This window comes from Purpureocillium lilacinum (genome assembly GCF_023168085.1).
Source record: "Purpureocillium lilacinum CBS 284.36 DNA, scaffold_5, whole genome shotgun sequence".
Classification (NCBI taxonomy): domain Eukaryota; kingdom Fungi; phylum Ascomycota; class Sordariomycetes; order Hypocreales; family Ophiocordycipitaceae; genus Purpureocillium; species Purpureocillium lilacinum.
Window position 1 is genome coordinate 3819315 of NW_027072115.1, and position 15274 is coordinate 3834588.

The following is a 15274-nucleotide window of genomic DNA, read 5'->3' on the forward strand; positions in this document are numbered from 1 at the left end:
ATGCTGTACGGACATAGATGTATCAACAAGCGCACACATAATGCAATAATGTGTATCACTCCTATCTACAGTGGCCTTTTTTGTATCGTGATCGGAATTCGAGCCGTAGTCTGTCTGCCCAGCCGCCAATATCTTGTGAGCTCCGCAGGCGGAACACGTTACAAGCGGAACATATACGGGCAGGGGGGAATCGAGCATCAGCGTAAGCATTCGCGGAGGCCCGCGCACTTTATTTGCTCCTGTTGCCAGCCATGAACAGCAACCTATCTGAAAGGGGTATCAAAGATGTATCTAGGCCACGCAGCACCACTCTCGAAAAACCAACTCGTACAAACACCGAGGAGAAGAGGGCAAGGGCAGCCCATCACGGCGACTCGTCAGCGGCTTTGGGAGGACAGTCGGCGACCTTCTTGGTCTCCCACAGCGACTCCTTAAGCCGGTCCATGAGGCGCTCCAGGATCCACTCGCTCTCCTCCTGCCCGCCCATAAGGGGACTGCGGCGGCCGACCCACGACCACTTTAGGCGCTCGCTGTCGTTGCCGTCCTCGTTGCTATTGTTGTTGTTGTTGGCGCCGGGCGACTGCTGCACGTCGCTCTCCTCGCCCGAGACCACCTCGTCCTCGGGACGACGCCGTGGCGGTTGGCCTTCTTGATCTTGGTTGTGAGGAGAACCTTCCCCCTCTCGCTCGGCTCCGTGGGCGGCACGGCCGCGGCGGTGATGATTGTGGTTGTGCTTCTTGTGATGATTGCCCTTCTTCTTGTGCTTGTGCTTCTGCTTAGGAAGCGCCTTGCGGTGTGTGTCCGGGTCGCGCTCGTCCTCGCCGATGAGGCCCAGGTACCACGCCCACTCCTCAAAGGTGTAGCGCCGGGGATTAGCCTCGCGGACATGCTTTGCGACGTTCTGTATCTCCGAGATGAGGAGGAGGTGCAGGTCGTGCCCAGTGGGCAGGTTCCCGAGCCTGCGGCGAACGACAGACAGCGAGCGGCGCCCGTGCGTCGACATGGGCTCGAGGTTGCTCCTGGTGGCGGCGTCTGAAGTGCCGCTTGGCGGCGAACCATCGGTGGCGTTGGACGAGGTCTTCGCCATGCCGTCGCGGTTGGAGCTCGGGGTCGAGAGCCGGTCCTTGAGCTTGTATCCCACTGGGGAGTCGTCGGCCCCAGAGCGCTGCTTCTCGAGGTCGTGAGAAGCACCGCCCATGCAGTCGAACAACGAACCCAGAGAGAGCTGATGGGCCACATACTTGACGTAATCGGTGAAGCCGCGCTCCCCCGGGAGAATGGTGATGTTTCCAAGGGTGATGGTGGCGTCTCGAATGAACACGACCACTGTGTCGCCCGCGTTGGAGATGAGGACTGTCATGGTCGGCAACGCCATGAGGGACCAAAAGACGAAAAAGGACTTTCCGGCGTTGGACGTGGGCACGACATCGCCGTAGCCGATGGTGATGAGCGACACGAAGCAGAAGTAGACGCCATCAAAGTACGTCCAGCCCTGGTACTTCTCCTCGCACTTCTTGAAGATGAAGGCGCCCAGAAGCCACAGGACGAGCCATGATCCGGTAGATATGGCCATTGCGACCCATTTCCTCCGCTGCGACGCCTTTTCCTGGATCTTGCGCATCAGCTCAAACTCGGTCCGGCGACGCTCAAACTCGCCGGGGGGCGGCTCGTCAAGCGTCGGCTCTCGCTGGATGGGTGTCAAAACATCATCCTTGCCCTTCTTCGTTATTGTCCGGATGACACGGCGGCGGTTCTTCTCCTCCATTCTGGCGTCGAGCGCCCGGCGGCCACGCTCGAGGATCATGCTGCGAATCGAGCTGATGACCAGACCGAGGCTAATAACGCCGATGAGGGCGTAAGGGAACAGCAAGGCTCTCGCAAGCGTGGTCGAGGCAGTGAAGTCGCCAAAGCCGACGGTGAAGAGTGTGACGTCGGCAAAGTATACGCCGTCTAGGTAGTTCCAGCCCTCGATAGACGAGAATATCAGGGCGCCAAGCAGTAGGTACATGAGGAACATGATGGTCTGCAGCATGAGGGTTCGCTGGCTAGGGGTGAGGTTGAAGTCTTTGCTGTAATGTCCATAGGATGCGCCCAAAAAGGTCACAAGCATCAGAGAGGCGTCTATGAAGTAGAGAATGGCGGCCCAGATTCCGTAGTAGAACGCTTGAGACCAGACAATCTCGTTGGCGGGGATGCCGTTCAGGTCGTCGTCCAAGGGCCCCGCGGCGGTCGCATTCAAGGCGATCAGACATATGGCGGAGATGTACCTGATCGGGGTCAGCACCGCGGGCCATCTACATAGTCTGCTAGGGGTCATGGGGCTCGCACCATCCGACTATTGTAATCGGCTGCGCGATGGAGAAGCGAACTCTCTTAGTCATGTTCAGCAGAAGGAACATGTTGGAGACGAGGGCCACGGCCAGCTGAACAGCGTTGACGATGGTGAGCCTAGCACGGGTGTTAGTCGAGCGCAGCTGGGCAGCATCGCCGAAAGATCAACTCACCAGGCGGGATCCGGAAGAAAGGTGGCATTGTCAATGTCTGTATTCGGCGGCCACCATTGTCTCCATTGGCGCACCAAGGCGCAGATGCTGAAGGCAGAGGCGACGGGGCCGAGGGTTCCGGCTATCATGGGAAACGCCGACGAGGCGAACCACCAGCGGCTGCATGGCAAGCTGTCAGTGGATGTCCACGAGAAAGCTGGACAAGGGTAGCACTGACCTCGGCGCGAGATGGACCTCGTCATTTTGGAAGCGAGACTCTGGCGAGATTTTGTGCGCGAGCTCCTCTTCTACCTCGGCCGTATGCTCGTCGATGGGGCCCTGGAGGCTGCCATCGTCCATGGTGTCGCTCAGAATCGTGTCTCTGGGAGCGTCGAACGTGCCGGACGGATACTGAGAAAGAGGAGCTGATGAGGTCGGCAGCCTCGGTTCCGGTAGTAACGTAGGTGACGTTTGGCGGAGGTTGACCACAAGGTGTCTACGGTCCTCGAAAGTCGGCGCGAAAGGCTGCGTGGTGATGCATTTACGAAGTAGAGCAACCGTCTGCTTTGGGATGCCAAGAGTACGAAGGGACAGGTGGAGAAGAGGAAGAAGATGCAAGCTTGGGGGGGATAGGACTGTAGGGAGGAAAAGGCTAGCGATACTACGTCTGGAGAAATGGGGGCGAGGGCGAGAAAGCTTGTGTCGGGGAGAGTATAATGAGGTTAGTATCTCGATGCAAGGCCTGGAACGCGGCGACGCGGAAACCGGGCTTGCAAGTCGGGCCAGCCACTGGAGCCCGCATGACGTCGCGCGGCAGCCACGACCCGACCTCACTGGGTCCCTCGCCGCTGAGGTGCGGGTGATCTGCCGCCCAGGGCAGTAGAGCCTCAGTGCATTCCCGGCGGCACAGCAGGCGCCCCGCCCGCCGTGGGCGCCGGAGCCACGGGCAGGCAGGCCGCTGGAGAGAGCCGCCTCTGTCCCCTGGAGCCACCTGCGTGACAGAGGGGGCTGGCAGAGCGGTTTTGCGCCGCGCGCGACTGCCACACGGCTTACAGGTTACAGGTTCCAATGGGGGGTCGCGTGGCCCCGATTGGCGACGGATCGCCTATCTGGCGGGCACTCGGGCTTGCTCTAGCGGCAACGGTTGAAGGCGCCTAGCCCAACCCAGCGCAGTGCAGTTGGTCGGGTTCCACCAACCTTTAAAGTGCTCCAGGCTTAGGTTGTTCGTTTGTGCTGGAGCGCCCCCTGCTCCAGGCTGCGTGCAGCTTGCACAACCAGCACTCGCCGTCGTGGCGGGCCAATTGACGCAAGCCCATTCACTCCGTTCACTCACCTCACCCTCATTTTGCTCGTCACACCTCGACGCCACGCGCGCAGACGCGTTTCGGCTACCGGCACTCACGTCTCCTCCCTGACGTCTGCAAGCTTCCAAGCTTCCAGCTCCATCTCAGATCGGTCGTCATCAATCGCGAATTCGGATCTGACCGGTAATGCCCACCCTCAAGCCCGGAAGCGCGGCGGTGCTTTCCTCTCAGCAGTGAGCATCGTTGGCCTGACCCCCTATACTTCCTCGTCGCCCTCTGTCTTGACCGCCGCTGATCGCTGCGCCAGGAAGTGGTGTGGTGGACAAACCACACATGCATGAGATCGACTCTGCCACCAATGCCCAACGTCTCCCGCGAGGAGGATGCAGAAATGGGCTGCTGCGCTCCGCGTGTTCACGCCGCGGACCTGTCGCAGAGCCTACAGCTCCGGCGGCCGACCTGAGAGAGTCGACGTGAGATGCGGTTCTGCTGGCCATGTATCGATCGAGTGCGTTTGCTTCCCTGACAGAACTCGTTGCGCTCCGGACTGACGTGAGTGCAAAGCCTGTACAATGCTCCAACCTCCCGCCCCGACTCAGCGCTGTTAATTCATCTCCCTGCCTTTCCAGCAAACGGAAATCATGAGCCCACACTCCCCAGCTTCCTCGAGCACATGCCCGTCGCCAGCATCAACTACCGATGGCGGCCGGGCTACCTTCCCGTCGGCAAAGACAACGCCTCAGTGCCCATGTTTTGGCCGACTCCAATCCACGACGCGGCGTTTGCCTACGCCTGGCTCGTGGAGAACCTGGCGCCGCCGAAGAACGGTCGGCGTAACATCTACGTCTACGGGTCTTACCTCGGCGCCGGCCTTGCCATGTCCTTGTCCCTTACCGAGACGCACGCTCACTCGCGCTTCGGCATTCGAGGCGTTGCGGCGTACAACGGCATCTACAACTGGACAATGTTTTTGCCCGACCACCGGATCAACAAGCCGCCTAAACGCGGGCGGATAGGAGCGCGCGTCACGCAGGAGCTGACAGAGGAATCTCATATCCAGCATTTACGAGAAGCAATGCCCGACTTGTTTGACAGCCCGTCGAATCTCTTCGATCCGTTTGCTAGCCCGAGTCTGTTCTTTCACAGCCCTGGACTGCACGTTCCGCCGTCCTTTACCATGTCCATGGACGATTTAGCAGCAATAGACACCATGACATCCGACGATGACGAGCCAATGATCCCGATCAAAACACCACGAAAGTCACACCTCATATACCCCCCACGCCAGTCGACACTCAAGATACCCCAAACACTTCTTCTCTACGATTCTCAGCCGCAGACGACACCATCAACCACCAAATCAGGACGACCGAAGAAGAGAGCCAAGGCGCCCGGCAACTCGTTTGAGTCTCAGGCCTACGAGCTGGTAGAGCTGATGCGGCGCAGCATAGACGTCGTCGAGCTGAAGGAGCGCAGCAAATGGGACGAGGACGTGCAAGACAAGGAGCACGAAAAGTACCGGAGGGTCCAGGTCGTCCACGCCGGGCCAGAGACGGAGGCGACCGAGCTCGGCACAGGCGGGCAACAGATGGTGTCAGCCTGGCTGCGGGATAAACTGTGATTTATCCGAGTGAATCTAGATGATTGAAACGTGTCGATCGTCACTCTCGTAGATGAAGGAGGCGCCAGGTCTGGTCGGCCGTGGCGGTCGGGAGGTGGTGGGTCTGACCACGGGCCTTCTTAAGCAAAAATACGCGCTCATTCCCCACCGGCCAAATGGTCTAGTGGTATGATTCTTGCTTTGGGCTAGCTCAGCTGCAAGAGGTCCCGTGTTCAATCCACGGTTTGGCCCCAGGTGTTTATCTTTTTGCCATTTCTACGTCTGAGCCGGCCGGCTTTGTTTTTGGTCGCCGTCTCTCATGGCGATATGTTGACGTCTTGTTCTTTGCGCTGGCGACGAATGACGAGTATTTCCTTTTTGAGTTTTTTCTCCCGGGACATGCAGCATGTACGAAGTACTGTACCACCACTGCATGCAAGACGCCCACCGATGTCATGCATCAGACGACCGCTCAGTCAGTGGCGGCGCCGGAAATTACAGGGTCTCTAGAGGTTAATGAAAGCCCCAGGGTGTTAATCACTCTTCTTCCCGCGACTGCTTTTTTCTCACTTTACCCGCCGCTGCACTGTGTTGCCACGACGAGCTTCGTTGCGCAATCGTTGGGGCAAGTGGATCACCCAGCGGTAGGTACTCGCTGGGTAAACGCGGCTGCGGCATGGGCTGTGCCCTCGAGGTGTTGGCCAGGTCCGTGATGCGTCACACAAGCATGGGGAACGGGGGCGCTTATACACGGCCATGGTACGCAGCCACCGACCTCCACTGTTCCGCGCGGCGGATAGAACCTGGAACGTCGACAATGGATTGTCCCGGCGGCGGCGGCCTCCAGCTCTCTCACTCTGAGCTGGTGGACCGCTCCGTCGCAGGGCCATGTCATGGATTCTTGGAGCTTGGTAGTCCATCCGTGCCTGGTAGCACTAACACGTCCAGCCGGTGATAATGGAAGTGAAACTGGACGTGCCCAGCTCAGATCTTGAGCTCAACTCTCCGGGAAGGCATGCATTTGAGTGCTACATACGGATATGCTGGAGTGCGGAACAGATGGGCGCTTCGTCCAAATTTAGCAGCTCCGAGTCTCGTCATTTCCTACGAGGTATATCCCGGCCATTCCGTTTGATGCCGCCGGGCGCTGCCACGACCTGGCTGGCTGGCTGGCTGGCTGGCTGGCTGGCTGGCATGCAATCCCAATGTTGGCTCCTCACCACCACCTCACCTCCCACCGCCCACAGGCAGGTAGTGCCACCCCCCACAGTTGCGCGCCAGCGGCGCTCCCCCAACCATGGCCCCTGGAGGCGTTCACGAGGACCCTGGTCCCACCTAAAACGGCGGCCGCCCAGTGGCTTGGCCCCCCAGGCCCCGTTGATGAAGCTCCAACGACTGCTGGTCCGTCCTGCTGCCGTCACGACTTGTTATCGACGTCGGGTACCCGTCAAGGGCAGCTTCGGTGTCCCTGCCTTGGCCATTGCACATCAAGTACGGAGTACATACTAATAACGTGCAACTGCGGTGCCCGCCCAGTGGCAGGGACGGGAGGGACGACGTCAGACGCGCCCGCTCTTGCGAAGAGAGCTTGCCGCCGTTTCAGCGAACCCCGGGCCTGCCACCTGCACCACCCGCGACCACCACCTGCAGCTGTGGCCCCCGTTTAGTGGTCGCTCGGGTAGGGCGTGCAGGCGCAGTTGAGCCTGTCCGGTGGCGCAGGAAGCGCAGCCCAGGGTTTCATTGCCCAGGGCAGGACCGCCCCGGGCAGTGGAGGCGACGGGAGCCCGTACGGATTCGGTACAGGTACAGTACCTCCGAGGTGGATGGCTCCATGTAGGCGGCAGAGGGCACTGGACACAGCAACGCAGCGAGTGAGTGGACTGCCTGCCCGGGTGCCAGGTGGGGAGCTACCTCCCGCTGACGGTACCTGCCGCTGGTCACGCACCCCTCCCGCGCCAGCGAGCTTTCCCCAGACAGCTTGTCCCGCCACGGGTGACCCTTCGTCTTCGTTTCCTTCCTTTCCTGACCTCTTTCTTCTCTTCTCTCCCCTTTCCCCTCCTCCCTCCTCTTGTCTCGTCCTCATCTCTCGTCTCCTCCTCTCACCTCGGATACTCTTCTCGTCTACATCAAACACCTCGCCGCCCGCCAACAGCAACAAGACTGCTTTTATTATCCGCGCGCAGAGGCACCCACCACCCCCCTTGTTTGTTAGAAGGTGAGTCGCCCCCAACTGTGGATGCGCGCCCGCCCGCCCGCCGCTGGGGCCAACCCTTTGCCGTGTCTCCAACGGCAGTCGGCTTGAGCCAAGACGCGGACTCGGGCGCGCCGCGCCACGAGGGCAGAGCTCCACGTCTGACAGCACGCTGACTCGGGCACGCAGAACGTATACCTTTCAGACGGCAAGAACAAAAAAAATTAGAACATTTCAAGATGCCTGGCATTCGTGAGTACACCCCAGCTGCCCCTGCGGTCACAAGTCTTCCTTTTTGACTGCGTTTTGACCGCTTGTGTTTTTCTTACCTGCGACGTTTGTTCTGACGCTGTGCCTGCAGCTCTCGGAGCTCTCGACAACCTCAAGGCCAAGCTCAAGGCTGCCTTCAAGAAGAAGGGCGAGAAGAAGCCCGCCGAGGACAAGCCCGCCGACGCGAAGCCCGCTGATGCCGCTGCCACCACGACGCCCGCCGCTCCCCCGACGGAGACCAAGCCTAGCGAGCCTGCTCCTGCCGGTGAGTTCCTCACACACCCAGGCACAGAGAACATCGTTGACTGATTCTAAATCTAGCTGAGCCCACGCCTGCTACTGAGCCCACCAAGGCTGAGGCCAAACCTGAGACTGCCGCCGAGGCCGCTCCTGTGACTGACGCAGCCAAGGCTGCTGAGACGACTCCGGGTAAGTTGGCCCAAGCTGCTCTTCTGCGTTCTGGATGCTCATACTCGCCAGCTCCTGTCGAGCCCGCCAAGGTCGAGGCTGCACCCACCACTGAAGCCGCTCCCGCTGCTGAGGCTGCCGCCACCGAGGCCAAGAAGGAAGAGATTCCTGCTGCCCCTACCGCTGCGGCTGCTGTTGCCCCCGCTCCCACTGCATAATCGCCGTTCCTTGCCTGCCTCGAGGGCATTGCCGACATGAGGCCATGATTCTCACGCCGAACGAAGGGCTCGCTATTTGAAGCGCTGAAGCTTCAGAAGCGACTGCCACGGGGCGAGGGTGGGTCTCGGGCCTTGGTTTCATTCTGGTCTGGCTGTGTTTGTTTGTTGGTGCGCTGGATACCCTGGGCAGAGGAGCGGCGGATGTGCTTGAACTTATACCCCACACCGCGCCGTCTCTGTCTTCGCCGCGATGGTTGTCTTTCTACTATAATGGACTGGTAGTCTAAATACATGGTTCCGTGATGAGCGCCATCGCCTGCCTATGAGTCTATGTCGAACCTTTTGCAGCAGTCGTACTTTTAGCCCGCTGCACCTGTCAAATTCAAATCGTCCTGGTAATGAAGAAAGCATAGATGCTGAAGATGAGACAGTTCGTTGTGGACATGCAACATTGCTGGCTACCATGCACACTCTGCGTACGAGACCTGTAACACAATGCCGTGCAAGGAATGCAGAGCCTATCAGGCATCTCTTGCCCACGGAGCCTTTGTAACCGTGATTTGCGCGGCCGTCGAGCCGGAATCGGATGCCCTGCCGGGGGGTGGTCTCATCCCCAACGTACCGCTCCTGGGGCCGGGAGGGTTCGCTCTTGTATATGGGATCCCCGAACCCGAGGCAGGGGGCATCCTGGTTGCCTGGGCCCATGGCGCGGCAGTGCCGGCCCCAGAAGGAGGAGGTGGCATCGGGGCCTGCGCAGATCCCGCGGCTGCGATGGGCTGATTGGCCATGTGCACGCTCTGCTGCGGCGCCGACGCGTGCGGGTCGACGTCCCAGGAGAAGAGGGAGCCGAAGGGGAAGTGCTGGACGACGGGGAACTTGGAGAGGACCTCCGCGTTGAACATCTTGATCATGCCCTTGTTGATCTTGCCCCAGCCGTCGCGGATGCCCGAGATGTCGAAGAGGATGGGGGAGTGCTCCCAAAAGGGGCCCGTCTTGACGTCGTTGATGAAGCCGATGGCGGAGAAGTACATGTTGGAGTGGCGCTGGTCGTCGACGACGGTGCGGTTGGTGACGGCGCTGGGCTTGGGGGCGCCGGGGACGGAACCCTCGAGCGGCATGGGGTCCGTAGAGGAGGCGTGGATGGGGCGCGTGAGCTGCGCGGAGCCGAAGATGTAGGGGACGAAGGAGTGGTCGTCGAGGCCCCAGACGCCGTGGGAGCCGGCGGGCTCGAGGTTGTATGTGAGGATGAGCTTGCGCACGACACGGAGATACCTGATGGGGAGCGTCAGTTGCGACAGGTGTGTGATAAGGACCGTCAGACTTACGGCTCGAAGACGTTGAGCACAATCTCGCGCTCGATGCTCCCATCCACGTCTGACCCGTCCTTGAAGAAGCCCAGCTTCCAAAGACAGCCTATGAAGGCCACGAAGCTGAGCTCATGGCCGGTGCCGTAGTCGAGCCGCTGCGGGCTGCCAAACGCGCCGAGGAGGTAGCTCCCGACCTCGTCCCTGGCCGCGCCGGCGCCCAGGTCGAGGGCCTCGCCGAGCAGGCCCGCGCGCAGCAGACCATCGAGCTTGTCCTCGACGAGGGCGTGCCACGTGCGGAAGCTGACATTGCCGAACCTGCGCGGACCGGGGTCGGGCGGCGCCTGCTCGACGAGGCCTTCTACTTCGGAGAGAAGCTTCTGGAGGGCCTGGATGGAGGGCACGGAGGTAGGCGAGCCGGCTTTCAGGGGAAATATGGTAACCCGACGGGAGGGGCTGGCGGTGGTGCTGGTGGCTGGCGAGGGTGAGGTTGTAGAAGACGGCGGCGGCGGCGGCGCGGGGACGGCAAGGTCTGAGGGTAGGCGCGGGCAGAGGGCCCGGTTGAGCTGGAGGATGAAGACACCGATGTCTCGGTACGCGAGGGAGGTGAGGAAGCGCTCGACGTCGGGGCCCTCGTTGATGCGTTTGACGGGCTTGGCGAAGGACGGCGGGGAGCTGGCGTCAATGAGTTGCAGGGTAGGGAGAGGTGCGGGGGCTCCCGCGGCGGCGACGGAGGCCATAGCGGCGGTGATGCTGGTTTTGCTGCGTGCGTCGCTGTCTGACCAGGTGGCAAGGACTTAAATTGAATGGATTCTTGTCGCCAGGTGTAAAGAGGGGGTAGTGGTGCGTGTCGAATGCGGGCGTGAGGGAGAGACTGGTTTGGGATGCTGTGCGAGAGTTAAGGACCCGCGTGGAGTTTTGGGGTGGCATCACGCGTTGATGGAGCTGCCCCTCGCAGGAGGGGCATTCTCGGGGGTGACGTGCGGGGTTAGTCAGCGGACGACACTCGCGCTCAGCGGGCGCTCATGGGGAGTGCCCATATTACGTTTTGGTTCGCACGTCACTGTGAGGATTGGGGGCGTGTGGACTACTGCAGATATTGAAGTGCCCTGATGTTTCTTAGGCAAAGGAAGCTCGCCGTTGTGAAGGTTGAATGCCCTGTTTGCAAGATGCTCATCGTTTGCCAGGGTTAGCGAGGGGATTGGTGGCCGGCCAATGTCAGTCTCTGTTCAGTTGAGCCAGCCAATAAAGTTTGATGATCTTGCCGAAGTGGCATAGCCTGCAGAAATTCCTATCGAATTGCGTTGGAAGGCGGATGGTAAAGATTGCAGTGACAAGCTCGTATAAGTCGCTGCCTCAGGTGCTGCCTCCCGAAGCCACTGACGATACGTACTCGTACCTTCCAGGTTAGCTCCGGCAGGGGCCACCCACGTGGGTCGCCCCACCCGAGCTTTAGGCCCCATCGCGTTTACCTTCGTCAACCGCGTCTGCGACGAGCTCCACCCCTTTCACCCGTTACTAGCACTCTCATGATCATGAAGGTACGAACACCGTGTTAGTGCACCGGCCAGTCTGCAGCAGGGCGATTCGCAATCCTCGCCGCCATAGCCCTCGCATGGGCTCATTGGCTGGCCCTCCAACCTCCAATGCCCAAGAATCGCCGTGCGCCACACGTCTTGGTGTAACTCGACCACCAGCACGGCAAATCACACAGTTCACCAATCACCATGCCGCGTCCTGGCCTTCGGCCTGGGACCGCAACGGGGTCGCAGCCCACGGAGACGGAGACAAACACGGTGCCAGCACGCTCGACGCGCCAGACGCGATCCCGTGCGCTGATGGCCACCGCGGGACGAGAGAACGCGCTGAAGAGCGCCGGAACGAAACGTGCACTCCAGGGCGGGTCGCCTGAGCCATCGTCAAAGAGGCAAGCCGGCCGCACGAGGAACCGCACCAAGGCCACTGTCTTGACTCGCAACAATGGCAGGCCAGCCGAGCATGAAGAGGATGAGGCGCCGCGAGATCAGCACTTCTACAACATGATCAATGCGACCACGGGAGCAGCCCGGTCGCAAGCACCTGAAGATGGATCGGACCCACCAACTCAGCAGTTGCTGGATGAGATGCAGCGAGTGTCGAATGACGCCTGGGGGGGAACGAGCGGTAATGACAGGGAAATCGCCACCGTGGTCTCAGAGCAGAAGCAGAGAGCTGCCTCGTCGAAGTCCAAGCAAAGGTTGGATGGCATTTACGAGGTTCCGGATGACGGTGGTGACGACAACGTTGGCAGGAAGTCGAGCCGGCACCAAAAAGCCCCCTCGCCTGAGTTGGGCGCCAATGGGTCGTCTTACGAGCCGTCGGATGAAGAGAGCGAAAAGCTGGATGGCCACGAGTCTCCAGACGAGGAGCAGCATGGCCCCGAGCCGGATCTTGGTGCAAAGGATACAACTGGAGTCGAAGAGGGAATGCCCATCACTCTCAATATCCCAGACACACCAGAGAGCGCCGAGGATTCCGAGGCTCCTGAAGACGAAGCATCGACAGTTGGCCTGGAGAAGCTGAGGCTAATGCTGAAACTCATGGGGCGGCGCGGCTGGACGGGAGACAATGACTACGAAGACAATTTACTCCGTGGCAACCATGAGAGCGCTAGCGACTGGCAAAAGCGTCACGGAGTGCAACTTGGGACACACAACCTGAGGATTTTGTTCGATAGAGCGCACCGGCTGATGAAAGTCATCGAACCGATCCCGAGGGTACCGCAATACGGAGAGCAGGTCGACTACTTTCGTGATAAGAAGGAAGATGTCGAGAAGGCGCTGAATTCAGTACAACGAGCGACTGCTCGTGTCGTGGGAGAGATGTCAAGCGAGGAGGACTCCGCGGACCTGCGGAAGCGACGGGCGAAAGCTGCCAGGAAGGCCATCTGCGGCAAGATCATGCCGATGCTAACTCTCTGCCTGAAAGAGGCCTTCCTCGTGGGCACGAATCTAACATCAGACATTGATGCCCCTCTCCCAGCGGAAGGAATCTTCATCCCATCTGCTCTCGACTTGCTTCGCCTCGTTCTCGACTGGTGCCTCCAGCTGTACGAAGCGTTGGCACCGCAACTTGACGAAACCCAACTAAGGCCCGAAACCAAGGATGCACAGACGGCGCTGAACAATCGTCGGCGACTTAGAACGTACCTGGAACACTCACACCGAACACTTAAAAAGGCGAGGAATCCTGCGGAGGAGCGTTTGCGGAGACAACAAGCGATGGAGATGAGTGAGGAGGCGCGCAGGAGGCGCGAGGAGAAAGCGAAAGACGAGCGCGAGAAGCAGGAACGACAAATGCAACTGGTTCGGGAAGCGTCGCAAAGGATTCTCATTGAGGACAAATACCTGAAAGAGCACGGTTGGCACATGTGGGAGGATGATGCACTGCGCGACACGATCGAAAAAGTCTCGAACCCAAAGATCGAGACGCTGGTAAGCCTGGTACCAAGTCGCACCGTCGATGAGGTCAGGCAGCGAGTCTCGGAGCTGAGGCTGAGTGCCATGGCGCAGGCCTGATATTGGAAGCCGATGGGGGTTTCTGTCGGTATGGTGTTATCCCGAGACAGAGGCGGATGATATTGCGTGCCGAAAACACGTGGCGATCTGACGACGAGACGGCGACGGGCGTCGATGATCTTTTTGGGGCACAGCAGGCGACATCATTTCTTTTTCATTCGCCTTTACGTTTGCTATTTAAAGGGAAGACAAGGGGGTCTTCTGAGTCCTGAGCGTCGCATCAGTGCGCATTAGCCTAATTGCTTGCCGAATCTTCGGCAGTCAGCGCATAGCACAATTTAGCTGCATTCGGTTTTGGTGCAATTCCGTCGTTGCGAACGCCGGCTGGGGGTACTGTACTTGCACGACTCGGTCATTCCGTATCGGTTCCATCGCCGGTCTCCTCTCCAGGGCGAGGCTACAGCTTTGGGGGGACGGAATGGCCACGAGGCACGCGCCCAACGAACGGCTGCCACATCATCACCAGCCGCGCACAGGTATGATGGGGCGGGCGATCACTAACACGACCAGGCACCGTCCGCCTTGAAATTCTTTTGGGGTCGCGAAACCGGTGGCAATTGGGTTGCTGGCACGAGGCCGGACTGCGCACGAAGCACAACGGGAGCCAGACACAAAGACAGTCAAGGTGGGAAGTGCTGTACGAGTCCACACGTACTCCGTACGTATGTAGAAAGTACATACTACGCGAATGCCACCGTCACTGCTATGAGCACACACTTGCGCGGGTGACGCATGCAACGGCGTCACATCGCAGCCAGCCAAACGGGGGACGCGGTGATCCCAACTCCCCAAAGCCAGGCCACATGTCGCGCCCCATGCAACCATTCGCTCGGTTCACTCATCAGGGTCTCTCTCTCTGTCCCAAAGGGTCAGGCCAAGACCGGGACGAGTCGACAAACGACCCACCCCGCCGCGAGCGCCACACCGCCAGATAGACGCGACTCGCGCCGGGGTCGAGAGCTCAATGTGGAGATTTTGAGAACCGAAGAACGGTCGGTCGGTCGGTCGGCCGGCGGAGCGAGGGGCAACGCGTCGTCGTCGTGCCGTCGGGCTCTGGGGCCATACGCCAAAGGAAGAAAAGAAAAAGTTTTTGCCAATTGGGTCGTTTCGCGGTGGTGGCTCAGGTGGGAAGGGCCGCAATCTCGGGAGAGCTGTCACTTTTATTGCCCTTTTGTTGTTGGGGTGGCGGGAAGGGACGAAGGGGCGGGCCTCGCCGTGCGGGCAGCGCACCAAGGGCACAGAGTACGGACAGATAGGTAGATGGACGGGCGGGATGAAGCGACGGCAGTCCGCGGTCGTTGCTCGGCTCGCATAAACGGTGTCGTTACAGATGAGTTACGGAAGTATTAGAGCAGTGGGTAGGAAGCGGCAGAACCTGGAAGGGGGCGATTAGCTGCGTTGGGCAGCTGCTGGTACAGTGCAGTACTCGGTAGCGGCCAGCCAGGGACACCGGCCCATTGGAATGATATGATCAGGGTCCGGGGCGGGATCCCAGGCAGGGACAAGACCGTTGCGGCTGCCGACGACCGACGATGTGGGAGTGTGACTTACGGCTCCGGTCTCTGCGGCAGGATTGCATCAGAGCTCGGCCAGCGAGCGACACGGTTTTCTTCTTCCCGTCTTCTTGCTGCGCTGGATGGAGGCGGTCGGGCAACAATTGCAAGTGCCTGGGAAATATATGGGGCAAAGTGGAAAGCTTGGAACCCACCTGGGCAACAGCCCTGGAGCTCTAGCTGAGCTCCAGCAGCAGGCGGCAACAGTTGCAGCACCCCGACAGCACTGGGGCTCAGCAGGTACTCACTCAGGTAGCCAGTCGTACGGCACCGCGCGAAACCCCTGGGCGGCAGGGACGGACGATGGAGCTAGTAGAGGTCCCCTGGGCTCGGTCCCCTGGGCTCTGTCCCCTGGGCGCCGCCCGTCCATCCCCTCCCCATCCGTC

General features: G+C 60.1%; 5 protein-coding genes and 1 non-coding gene across 6 annotated transcripts; 4 read left to right on the forward strand and 2 right to left on the reverse strand.

The window, feature by feature from the left end:
* Positions 1 to 364: 364 nt before the first annotated feature.
* On the reverse strand, positions 365 to 2843 carry PLICBS_007757 (potassium channel; the record flags this gene model as incomplete). The annotated part of the gene is made up of 4 exons (XM_018321223.2): positions 365 to 2267; positions 2329 to 2448; positions 2505 to 2663; positions 2722 to 2843. The coding sequence occupies 4 exons, from the start codon at positions 2841 to 2843 to the stop codon at positions 365 to 367; spliced, it is 2304 nt and encodes a 767-aa protein (XP_018181120.1).
* Positions 2844 to 4460: 1617 nt separating this feature from the next.
* On the forward strand, positions 4461 to 5408 carry PLICBS_007758 (uncharacterized protein; the record flags this gene model as incomplete). The annotated part of the gene is made up of 1 exon (XM_018321224.1): positions 4461 to 5408. One exon carries the CDS (start codon positions 4461 to 4463, stop codon positions 5406 to 5408), a length of 948 nt encoding a protein of 315 aa, XP_018181121.1.
* A 149-nt stretch (positions 5409 to 5557) lies between these two features.
* Positions 5558 to 5639, forward strand: PLICBS_007759. The gene has a single exon. It is a non-coding gene; the product is annotated as a tRNA-Pro (tRNA).
* A 2178-nt stretch (positions 5640 to 7817) lies between these two features.
* Positions 7818 to 8474, forward strand: PLICBS_007760 (uncharacterized protein; the record flags this gene model as incomplete). Its single annotated transcript, XM_065601240.1, has 4 exons — positions 7818 to 7830; positions 7940 to 8113; positions 8170 to 8277; positions 8329 to 8474. The coding sequence occupies 4 exons, from the start codon at positions 7818 to 7820 to the stop codon at positions 8472 to 8474; spliced, it is 441 nt and encodes a 146-aa protein (XP_065457312.1).
* Positions 8475 to 8995: 521 nt separating this feature from the next.
* On the reverse strand, positions 8996 to 10518 carry PLICBS_007761 (serine/threonine-protein phosphatase 2A activator 1; the record flags this gene model as incomplete). The annotated part of the gene is made up of 2 exons (XM_018321226.2): positions 8996 to 9746; positions 9800 to 10518. 2 exons carry the CDS (start codon positions 10516 to 10518, stop codon positions 8996 to 8998), a joined length of 1470 nt encoding a protein of 489 aa, XP_018181123.2.
* Positions 10519 to 11505: 987 nt separating this feature from the next.
* PLICBS_007762 (uncharacterized protein) lies at positions 11506 to 13335 on the forward strand (the record flags this gene model as incomplete). The annotated part of the gene is made up of 1 exon (XM_018321227.2): positions 11506 to 13335. One exon carries the CDS (start codon positions 11506 to 11508, stop codon positions 13333 to 13335), a length of 1830 nt encoding a protein of 609 aa, XP_018181124.2.
* Positions 13336 to 15274: the final 1939 nt, after the last annotated feature.